This window comes from Schistocerca cancellata, chromosome 11 (assembly GCF_023864275.1).
Source record: "Schistocerca cancellata isolate TAMUIC-IGC-003103 chromosome 11, iqSchCanc2.1, whole genome shotgun sequence".
In the NCBI taxonomy this organism is placed as follows: Eukaryota; Metazoa; Arthropoda; class Insecta; order Orthoptera; family Acrididae; genus Schistocerca; species Schistocerca cancellata.
In genome coordinates, this window is record NC_064636.1 from 88,638,102 (window position 1) to 88,650,466 (window position 12,365).

A 12,365-nucleotide genomic window follows, 5' to 3' on the forward strand; every position below is an offset into this window, starting at 1 on the left:
ATTCTCGGAATAGCGGCGAAAACGCGTTGTACGAGCACGTAATAACGCCTAACCGGAGAATAAGCGCGGGATAATTGAACTGGTGATTCTGGCAGGGTTAGTGAAGTTAACCGGAGAATAAGTTTTGACAATGGCAGCAATACTTACAAAACTAGTGGTGACAAGATTGTTTGGTAGAACGAGGAAGGAGAAGAAACGAGCACATCGCACAAATTATATGGAAGAGTATGACAATTCCAAATTTATATAACAATTTCGTATTACCATTTCTTTTCGATCTCAAGCTTGAGAAACTGGAGCATATGAGTGAAATGTGAAATTATTTCCTAGCGTACAAGTTTTTGCTTGTAGTAGACCTAATAGAGATCTGATATTGATACTTCGTGAATTATATTCTGTCGCGTTATTTACGTAAATCAGGTAGATAAAAATGACTATTTGTGCCAAAACATTCTCGCTTATTTGGCGTGTGTTACAACTGCTGCGGTATTAGAAAGGCCTATTTCGTTTTATCTAGCAGACAGTGACAAAGTAGACGTAATCAGTTCGAGAAACCACACCAGTCTTGGGTACTATTCGTATTAACAGCTGTTTCAGTATCAGGCGACGACAATATGATTTTTTAAGTAGCAAAAGTTTGACGAACTTTGATGAAGTAATACATTCTTTCGTAGAAAGGAAAGTTTGCCGTGGAAAGCTACAGCAAGATCAGAGAGATTGCTGTGCAGCACGGGACCCGCATCAGATAGGATGTGGAGGTTAATTGTCGGACTACGAAGCGGCCCAGCCGGGCTCCAAACCCTCATAATGCCATTTATTTATTTTTCACAACTTTATGAAGTGTCCGTCCGTTCATTGAAATGCTTGTTCTCTTTCTGTAGTCTTGTCATACTATACATTGATTATAGAATATGAGTCATGCGGTACGAATACGTTACCGTCGCAAGTAAATGTGATGAATTGTGAGAGCAGGCAGAACACCACATAGACGTCTCACAGAAATGGAAACAACAAATAGACGGATGTGAACTACCACATGTAGAAGTATTAAACCGGAGTTTGGTTGCAATAATTACATGTCCGTTGTTTGAAACTGGTAAACAATATTTTATTCAAAATAATCTGCATTGCTGTTTATACATTTGTCCCACCTCTCCGGCAGGCTATGAATGCCACGCAAAAAAAAAAAAAAAAAAAAAAGAAGCAACTTCTTCTGAAGCGAGCCATTTTCGTACATTTTCATACGAATTGAAGCGTTGTTCAGCAAGAGCGTGTTCCAGTGATGCAAATAGACGATAATCGGACGGAGCCAAGTCTGGAGAATAAACCGCATGCCCTAGTATTTCCCAACTGAACGCCTCGATCGTGTCCCTGACCCGTTTTCGCGTGTGTGATGGGGCGTTATCATGGAGTAATATGACTTTGTGTTGCCTTTTTCCATATTTCGGTCGTTTTTCACGTAATGCTCGGTTTAAACTGATCATTTGTTGTTGGTAGCGATCAGTGTTAACGGTTTCACCAGGTCTTAGCGGCTCGTAATAGATGACACCCTTTTGGCCCCACCAAACACAGAGCATTGTCTTCTTTGCAAAGCTATGTGGTCTTGGATGTCGATGGTTTGCCTGGATTCATCCATGATTTATGATGTTAAGGATTCTGAAAATATATCCATTTTTCATCACCTGCCACTATTCGATGGAGAAACGACTTACTTTTGTATCTGAGGAGCAGTATTTCATAAGTGGTCTTTTCGAATTGCTTCCTGTCTTTCATTCAGTTCATGTAGAACCCATTTTCCCACTTTCTGCACCTTTCCCATAGCTTTCAAGCGATGAGAAACGGCTTTCTGCGTCGCATTCAATTTTTCCGCGAGTTCCTTGAGTTTGAGTATCATCTTCGTCCAATAAGGCCTGCAATTCGTTGTCTTGGGAACTTTTTCGGTGGTTTTTTGCGCTCGTCGTTTGTCACGTCAAAATCAGCACTTTTGAATTTTTTCGATCCACACGAAACAAGAGCATGTTCGCCGAAAGCTTAGACAAGCATTCGATGCGATTCTGCAACAATTTTCTTCAAATAATAACAGAAAACCAATGCTGTCCGCAAATCGGGTAGTTCGTAGCCACAAAACTCGACATTTTTACGGGTTTGAAACAAATACGCCAGCATCTGCGTCTATTGTTCACACGCCTGTCCAACTGAGTACACGTAATGAACCTCCCTAAAGACAACAGCTAGCTATTTGTATCTAAAGTAAGCACTAACGGACCCATCACAATTTCTTGTGATATTCGAGAAATGACCTCCTAATATTTTTTTTTTTTTTTTATTAAGATCGACGTGATGAGTTTTATCTGCTGGAGAAGGAATAAGCTTACTGTGCAAAAAGATACATACCTTTTTCGCTGCTTGCCGTGTGGGCTTTTGAGCATCCTGAAAGAAACAGAAGAAAACTAATTTTTAGAAGTAGACAACCAGTAATGAAAAAAAAAAAAAAGAATTCATAGAAGTACCAAACACTATGTTAAGATAAAATTACAAATTACACTCCTGGAAATGGAAAAAAGAACACATTGACACCGGTGTGTCAGACCCACCATACTTGCTCCGGACACTGCGAGAGGGCTGTACAAGCAATGATCACACGCACGGCACAGCGGACACACCAGGAACCGCGGTGTTGGCCGTCGAATGGCGCTAGCTGCGCAGCATTTGTGCACCGCCGCCGTCAGTGTCAGCCAGTTTGCCGTGGCATACGGAGCTCCATCGCAGTCTTTAACACTGGTAGCATGCCGCGACAGCGTGGACGTGAACCGTATGTGCAGTTGACGGACTTTGAGCGAGGGCGTATAGTGGGCATGCGGGAGGCCGGGTGGACGTACCGCCGAATTGCTCAACACGTGGGGTGTGAGGTCTCCACAGTACATCGATGTTGTCGCCAGTGGTCGGCGGAAGGTGCACGTGCCCGTCGACCTGGGACCGGACCGCAGCGACGCACGGATGCACGCCAAGACCGTAGGATCCTACGCAGTGCCGTAGGGGACCGCACCGCCACTTGCCAGCAAATTAGGGACACTGTTGCTCCTGGGGTATCGGCGAGGACCATTCGCAACCGTCTCCATGAAGCTGGGCTACGGTCCCGCACACCGTTAGGCCGTCTTCCGCACACGCCCCAACATCGTGCAGCCCGCCTCCAGTGGTGTCGCGACAGGCGTGAATGGAGGGACGAATGGAGACGTGTCGTCTTCAGCGATGAGAGTCGCTTCTGCCTTGGTGCCAATGATGGTCGTATGCGTGTTTGGTGCCGTGCAGGTGAGCGCCACAATCAGGACTGCATACGACCGAGGCACACAGGGCCAACACCCGGCATCATGGTGTGGGGAGCGATCTCCTACACTGGCCGTACACCACTGGTGATCGTCGAGGGGACACTGAATAGTGCACGGTACATCCAAACCGTCATCGAACCCATCGTTCTACCATTCCTAGACCGGCAAGGGAACTTGCTGTTCCAACAGGACAATGCACGTCCGCATATATCCCGTGCCACCCAACGTGCTCTAGAAGGTGTAAGTCAACGACCCTGGCCAGCAAGATCTCCGGATCTGTCCCCCATTGAGCATGTTTGGGACTGGATGACGCGTCGTCTCACGCGGTCTGCACGTCCAGCACGAACGCTGGTCCAACTGAGGCGCCAGGTGGAAATGGCATGGCAAGCCGTTCCACAGGACTACATCCAGCATCTCTACGATCGTCTCCATGGGAGAACAGCAGCCTGCATTGCTGCGAAAGGTGGATATACACTGTACTAGTGCCGACATTGTGCATGCTCTGTTGCCTGTGTCTATGTGCCTGTGGTTCTGTCAGTGTGATCATGTGATGTATCTGACCCCAGGAATGTGCCAATAAAGTTTCCCCTTCCTGGGACAATGAATTCACGGTGTTCTTATTTCAATTTCCAGGAGTGTATTTTCATTGCATATAAAAGGGGATAAGCTTCAGTTGTCGTACAATGTAAGAAAATATACTGGTGTGGCTGCTCTACAATTCGGTGCAACACGACTTAAAACATGCCTGTACGACACATCAAAAACAGGTGTCACTACATTGTTCAGCATCCCCTAAACGTTGGCAATAGCAGTATTTTAAGGTGTTGGGAGGAAAGAAATACGAATATGCACATACTTTTCTCAGACTATAGCTAAATCTCGAGAAATATTGCTAGGGAATCTTTACGGAAATACATATGGGCACTTGGTTTCTCTAACTGATATGAATAAAAGCACATACGACTCTGGTGAAATATTGTACAATTTTTATTATTTTATTTTACAAACCGGTTTTCGGCTGTTCCGCCATCACAAGATACATATATACTTGTTTTGTAAATAAAGCTACCTTTTCCTGCTGACAATTTATTTATCCCAGACGCGTTTCGCCTTTTTCTTGTTCTAAGGCATCATCAATGGGATCTATAACGATACAGTTTGGTTAGTTTTAGGTTATTAAACTGTTCACGTCGCGTTTTTAATGTAAAAAAGTAATTACTTACTATTTGCTGATCTGCGTTTCCTCACATCTGGTCTGGAAGTCGCACTGCCACTTTATTTACAAAACAAGTATTTATGTATGCTTGCTGCGGAGGATGGCCACGCAAACAAACTTGTTATAAATATATGTGATTATGAAACTTTTGTAGGATTAGAGATTTTAAACTAGTGTATCTACAGACATTCTCAGTTATTTAAGTGAAAATGCGGATAAAGGTGTTGAACTTAAATAAAATATGTGACACATTAGCTAATGAACTATACAATAAATTACATAAAGAGTTCTGAGAAGAACACTAATTGAACAATAAACTTCGGTGACATGTTCCAAGTGAGTGGCTGAACAAAATAGTCTTGTCTTGAACAGATTCAGTATCACAAACGGATAAGGCACACAAGTGAGATTAATCAGGTAAGTGAACCAGCTGTAAGTAGAAAAAGTAAATTTTTTAACAGGACAGCTGAAATTTAGTAACTGAAATATAAGAGAAGACGGGGCATGTGTGTAGGAGTGATAATTTACAACACGCTCCGGACTGAATTACGAGTGGCACCTGCAGCTAGAAGTGACTTAGTACTAAACTTCGGCAAATGGACATAAGCTTACTAATTTACATTATTTCGAAATAGTTCATCTTCCTTCCTTTACGGACGTGATGTAAGACTTCGTGTTGCACCATATCACTATGGCCTTTCTTAAACAGATGATCTGCGAAAGTCGAGTCTTCTTTTCTAACAGCCGAATTTCCATGGCCTTCCTTCACCTGGGTGCAGATTGCTCTGCCAGGTTGACATATATACAATTTGCCATAATTACAAGTGATTATGTGTATTTCACTTTTTTCCCAAGTTGAAGTTCTGTCTTTACCATTAGGCAAAAAGTGCCCAATAGTGTTCTGCATATAAAATGATGTTTAAGAAATCCAGGATTTAAACTTCCTGGCCACATTAAAGGAGACTTTTCCTAAATATGGGATCGTGCCCCATTTATTGAGGTCTTGAGGTGGACATGTACTAAGCGATGTATCATTGAATGAAAGGCTCTATATTGGATGTTAAGAATAGGCAGGTATTACAACTGTTAGACAACTTCAAACATACTTCAAGCAGTAAATTCTAAGAACAACAGTATAAAACCGACAACAGAATTTGGAGGTATCCCCATAAATTATTTAGTTCTAATTAAAGATATTAGTGACCATATTCACACTTTCAAGATTTATAGAAATTTAAGGAGATGGGACCTGGATAAACTGAAAGAACCAGAGGTTGTACAGAATTTCAGGGAGAGCATCAGGGAACAATTGACAGGAATGGGGGAAAGAAGTACAGTAGAAGACGAATGGGTAGCTCTGAGGGATGAAGGAGTGAAGGCAGCAGAGGATCAAGTAGGTAAAAAGACGAGGGCTAGTAGAAATTCTTGGGTAATAGAAGAAATACTGAATTTAATTGATGAAAGGAGAAAATATAAAAATGCAGTAAATGATGCAGGCAAAAAGGAATACAAAGTCTCAAAAATGAGATCGACAGAAAGTGCAAATTAGCTAAGCAGGCATGGCTAGAGGACAAATGTAAGGATGTAGAGGCTTATCTCACTAGGGGTAAGATAGATACTGCCTACAGGAAAATTAAAGAGACCTTTGGTGAAAAGAGAACCACTTGTATGAATATCTTGAGCTCAGATGGAAACCCAGTTCTAAGCAAGGAAGGGAAAGCAGAAAGGTGGAAGGAGTATATAGAGGGTTTATACAAGGGCGATGTACTTGAGGACAATATTATGGAAATGGAAGAGGATGAGGATGAAGATGAAATGGGAGATACGATACTGCGTGAAGAATTTGACAGACCACTAAAAGACCTGAGTCGAAACAAGGCCCCGGGAGTAGACAACATTCCATTAGAACTACTGACCGCCTTGGGAGAGCCAGTGCCGACAAAACTCTACCATCTGGTGAGCAAGATGTATGAGACAGGCGAAATACCCTCAGACTTCAAGAAGAATATAATAATTCAAATCCCAAAGAAAGCAGGTGTTGACAGATGTGAAAATTGCTGAACTATCAGTTTAATAAGTCACAGCTGCAAAATACTAACACGAATTACTTACAGACGAATGGAAAAACTGGTAGAAGCCGACCTCGGGGAAGATCAGTTCGGATTCCGTAGTAATATTGGAACACGTGAGGCAATACTGACCTTACGACTTATCTTAGAAGAAAGATTAAGAAAAGGCAAACCTACGTTTCTAGCGTTTGTAGACTTAGAGAAAGCTTTCGACCATGTTGACTGGAATACTCTCTTTCAAATTCTAAAGGTGGTAGGGGTAAAATACAGGGAGCGAAATTCTATTTACAATTTGTACAGAAATCAGATGGCAGTTATAAGAGTCGAGAGGCATGAAAGGGAAGCAGTGGTTGGGAAGGGAGTGAGACAGGGTTGTAGCCTATCTCCCGATGTTATTCAATCTGTATATTGAGCAAGCAATAAAGGAAAGAAAAGAAAAGTTCGGAGTAGGTATTAAGATCCATGGAGAAGAAATAAAAACTTTGAGGTTCGCCGTTGACATTGTAATTCTATCAGAGACAGCAAAGGACTTGGAAGAGCAGTTGAACGGAATGGACAGCGTCTTGAAAGGAGAATATAAGATGAACATCAACAAAAGCAAAACGAGGATAATGGAATATAGTCGAATTAAGTCGGGTGATGCTGAGGGAATTAGATTAGGAAATGAGACACTTAAAGTAGTAATGGAGTTTTGCTATTTGGGGAGCAAAATAACTGATGATGGTCGAAGTAGAGAAGATATAAAATGTGGACTGGCAATGGCAGGGAAAGCGTTTCTGAAGAAGAGAAATTTGTTAACATCGAGTAGAGATTTAAGTGTCAGGGAGTCGTTTCTGAAAGTATTTGTATGGAGTGTAGCCATGTATGGAAGTGAAACATGGACAATAAATAGTTTAGACAAGAAGAGAATAGATGCTTTCGAAATGTGGTGCTACAGAAGAATGCTGAAGATTAGATGGGTAGATCACATAACTAATAATGAAGTATTGAATTGAAATGGGGAGAAGAGGAGTTCGTGGCACAACTTCACAAAAAGAAGGGACCAGTTGGTAGGACATGTTCTGAGGCATCAAGGGGTCACCAATTGAGCATTGGAGGGCAGCGTGGAGGGTAAAAATAGTATAGGGAGACCAAGAGATGAATACACTAAGCAGATTCTGAAGGATATAGGTCACAGGAAGTACTGGGAGATGAAGAAGCTTGCACAGGATAGGGTAGCATGGAGAGCTGCATCAAACCAGTCTCAGGACTGAAGACCACAACAACAACAAACAACCACTACAGACACTGTTAACTATAAAATAGTAAATAGTGTTGTATATTTTTCATTAATAATGTATAAAATATTTTACCAAGAACCGACAGAATGAACAATCATTGTAACTGATATAATTTCACGAAATCCTACATAACTTAAAGTCGCAAGTAAAAGTCGCTTAAGACATCGATGTATAGCTCGTAATTAAACAAGGATATCTCTATTTCGTTTAATTTATAGTTACAATTTTTTCTGAAAATGTTAACAGATTCTTCCGCCACTTCTTATAAGTGAAAACACAATAGTTTGTATGTTGTACAGAATTAATTTTATTTTTAAAAATTAGTTCTCTAGATTATACATAGTATTGTGCTTCTCATTCATAAGTGAAAATGTAAAACCGTTACGAACTGGAGCGCAGTTGAGGAATAAATTGGAATCTACATTTGGGTTTATACATGTGCATCCACATTTAGAACTACACCTTGGGGATCGTAACAAAGTGCGTGGTAGAGAGTACTTCTGTTTGTAGCGTGATTGGGGATTCTTCCCGTTCCATTTAAATATGAAGCACGTGAAGAATTACTGGTTAAACGCAACTGTGTGCGTTCTTGCGCACTTTAACCAATCGAGTATTGTCTTCGCGATCCCTATGGGAGTGATAGCTACTACATTCTGCACATTCTGTATACCTCACGTAATACTGGTTCCTGAAATTGTGTTAGCAGCCTTCCTCGCGAGCAGTTCGTTTTTTTCAACATTTCTGTGACATACTCCCACGGGTCAGTCAATCATGTGACCATTTGTGCTGCCTTCTTTATACACGTTCTGTATAGTCTTACTGCATGCACTTGAGTAAAATTCTAGAATGGATCGTACGACTGTTTTGTAAGCGATCTCCTATGTAGACTGGTTGTACTGCCATAGATCTGCCGTAGAATCTTAAACCTATTTCGAGCTCTAACATAGTAGGCTAATTTACTGACAAACGTATCAGTAAATTAGCCTACTATGCCTATTTTCATTCACTGCGTTCATATGGGATCATATTTTGGGGCAATTTGTCATTAATAGAGAAAGTATTCATTGCACAAAAGCGTGTACTCAGAATAATAGTTGGATCGCACCCCCCTTGCAGACATTTATTTAGGGAACTCGGGATATTCACAGTACCTTCGCAATACATATATTCACTTATGAAATTTTTAATTAATAATCCATCCGAATTCAAAAATAACAGCGAAGTGCATAGGAACAATACTAGAAGAAAGGATGTTCTTCACTATTCTGGATTAAATCTCACTTTGGCACAGAAAAGGGTGAACTACGCTGCCATAAAAATATTTTGTCGTTTGCCAAATAGTATTAAAAATCTGATAGGTAGCCGACCAACATTTAAAAGCAAATTAAAAAATTTCTGAATGACAACTCCTTCTACTCAATAGATGAATTCTTAGATGTGAACTGTAAAAAAATAATAATTAAATATTTTGTGTAAAGAAAACTTATGTTAGAGTGACACGTTCGACATCATTACGAAATGTCGTATTCATGATCTATGGAACAAGGATTAATGTATGTATGTATGTATATATGTAGATAGTGAGATATCTTGAACAGAATGACCTCCTCAATGCCAACCAGCATGGATTTCGAAAAGATCGATCATGTGAAACTCAACTTGCACTTTCCTGACGTAACATACTGAAAGACAATCACGTAGATGCAGTGTTTTTTTGAGTTCCGAAAAGCATCTGACTCAGTACCGCATCATCTAGCTTATTGTCAGAAGTACGATCACATGGGTATCAAGTGAAATTTGTGACTGGCCTGAAGACTTTTTGATAGGGAGGACACAGCATGTTTTCTTGGATGCAGAGTAATCGGCAGATGTAGAAATAACTTCAGCTGTGCCCCAAGGAAGTGTTTTCGGACCCTTGCTGTTCATATTGTATATTAATGAGCTAGCAGACAATATCAATAGTAAAATTAGAGTATTTGCAGATGATTCAACTGTCTATAATGAAGTACTATCTGAGAGAAGTTGGATAAATATCCAGACAGATCTTGATAAGATTTCAACGTGGTGCAGAGATTGAAATCTTGCTCTAAATGTTCAGAAATGTAAAATTGTGCACTTCACAAAACTAAAAAACGTAGTATCCCCCGACTATAAAATCAATGAGTCACTGTTGGAATCGGCCAACTCGTACAAATACCTGGGTGTAACACGCTCTAGGGATATGAAACGGAATGATCACAAGGGTTCAGTCGTCGGTAAGGCAGGTGGTAAACTTCGGTTTATTGGTGGAATACTGGGGAAGCGCAATCAGTCTACAAAAGAGATTCCTTACAAATGATTCGTGCGACCAGTTGTAGAATATTGCTGGAGGGCGTTCTCGGTGTTACGACTGGTTCACACAGCGTAAAAATGGCCGGACGGGAGTTAAAGATGACCCTCGTTCAGGACGCCCTTCGACAACTACCGACGGCGCTCACGTCAGGAACGTCAACGAAATTCTGCGTACCAATCGAAGATCGAGTGTCCGAGAGATTGCATTTCTGTTGGATCATGTCATGTGTTGTGTCTAGACAAGACAGCCTAGACACAATGAGAGGAAGCCGAAAGGCACGCGCTTAAACTCACGCAGGCTGGCGTGAGGTCTGAAACAGGATACGTAATGAATGCTATAAAGAAAAGTACGTAGCTTCTGGAATACTTAACTTTAATCCATCATTTGTAGAACATCGCTCTTGATGATACATTAATAGAATCTCAATATCAATTGAATACGGCGCCTTGCTAGGTCGTAGCAAAAGTAGCTGAAGGCTATGCTAACTATCGTCTCGGCAAATGAGAGCGTAGTTGTCAGTGAACCGTTCCTTGCAAAGTCGGCTGTACAACTGGGCTGAGTGCTAGGATCTGTCTCTCTAGACCTGCCGTGTGGCGGCGCTCGGTCTGCAATCACTGACAGTGGCGGCACGCGGGTCCGTCGTATACTAGCGGTCCGCGGCCGATTTAAAAGCTGCCACATAGCAAGTGTGGTGTCTGGCGGTGACACCAAATCATGAAATGCTGACAGCATCGTGAAACGCATTGTGTTGCCACGAAGTTCGTCCCAAAGTTCATGAGTCAAGACCAGAAAGACCTATGCCTCGCAATATGTGGAGAGCTTTTGGGTCACGCAAATGAGAACGAGATGTTGCGGACTTTGTTTTTATTACCAACGTCGAAAGCCCCGTTGAAAGGACGAAGATTTGCAACGATAGACGAGATGAAAGAAAACTCGCAGACGGCGTTTCGCACGATTCAGCATCAAGCACCTCGTGGAAACGGCGTTTGGAGCGGTGTATCAGTTGTGGAAGGAGACAATGCACAATAAGTAAAGGGTAAGCGTTGAAAAATTCTGTGGACAAAGTTCCGGAATTTTCTGGACAGACCTCGCACATCGTGTCAGCGATGATACGGGGCAACAGCTTTACTGGCGCGTTTACCTTGGACGGTACTGGCCTGCCAGTTCGTCCGTCTAACCTGCAGTGATGTGAGCAGCAGCAGTAAAGACGTAAAAAGAGACGAGCAGAAAAACAACACAGCTTTGAATGTGATTCAATTTTTTAACAGAAGGAAATTATATACGGCAAACTCAGGCGATATGCTTTTTAGGTATCTTGGCTGACATAGTACAGGGTGATTCAAAAAGAATACCACAACTTTAGGAATTTAAAACTCTGCAACGACAAAAGGCAGAGCTAAGCACTATCTGTCGGCGAATTAAGGGAGCTATAAAGTTTCGTTTAGTTGTACATTTGTTCGCTTGAGGCGCTGTTGACTAGGCGTCAGCGTCAGTTGATGCTAAGATGGCGACCGAAGGTGCTACTGTAACTGGACTACAGTATCTGGAGATGTTAGAGAATTGGCTGTTCCCTCAGCTCGAACAAGAAGCACAACAATTCATATTTCAGCAGGATGGAGCGCCACCACGTTGGCACTTATCTGTCCGTAACTACCTGAACGTCAACTACCCGAGGCGATGGATCGGCCGCCAGGCAGCCCGTGACAGAGCACTTCATCACTGGCCTCCAAGAAGCCCTGATCTTACCCCCTGCGATTTTTTCTTATGGGGGTATGTTAAGGATATGGTGTTTCGGCCACCTCTCCCGGCCACCATTGATGATTTGAAACGAGAAATGACAGCAGCTATCCAAACTGTTACGTCTGACATGCTACAGAGAGTGTGGAACGAGTTGGAGTATCGGGTTGATATTGCTCGAGTGTCTGGAGGGGTCCATATTGAACATCTCTGAACTTGTTTTTGAGTGAAAAAAAACTTTTTAAATACTCTTTGTAATGATGTATAACAGAAGGTTATATTATGTTTCTTTCATTAAATACACATTTTTAAAGTTGTGGTATTCTTTTTGAATCACCCTGTATTATAATTAAAAAGAAGAGTAATGAAAATTTCTGACTTTAACAAGGGTAATTTTTCTGCATG

The 12,365-nt window shown here is 41.7% G+C and overlaps 1 protein-coding gene across 4 annotated transcripts in view; it reads right to left on the reverse strand.

The window, feature by feature from the left end:
* LOC126108795 (brain acid soluble protein 1-like) overlaps window positions 1-12,365 on the reverse strand; it is a 367,990-nt gene that overhangs the window by 199,360 nt on the left and 156,265 nt on the right. For all 4 annotated transcript variants that reach the window (XM_049914156.1, XM_049914154.1, XM_049914155.1 and 1 more), the window contains one exon: window positions 2,395-2,430. In XM_049914156.1, coding sequence (XP_049770113.1) covers window positions 2,395-2,430 — 36 coding nt within the window. The remainder of the gene's footprint in view (window positions 1-2,394; window positions 2,431-12,365) is intronic.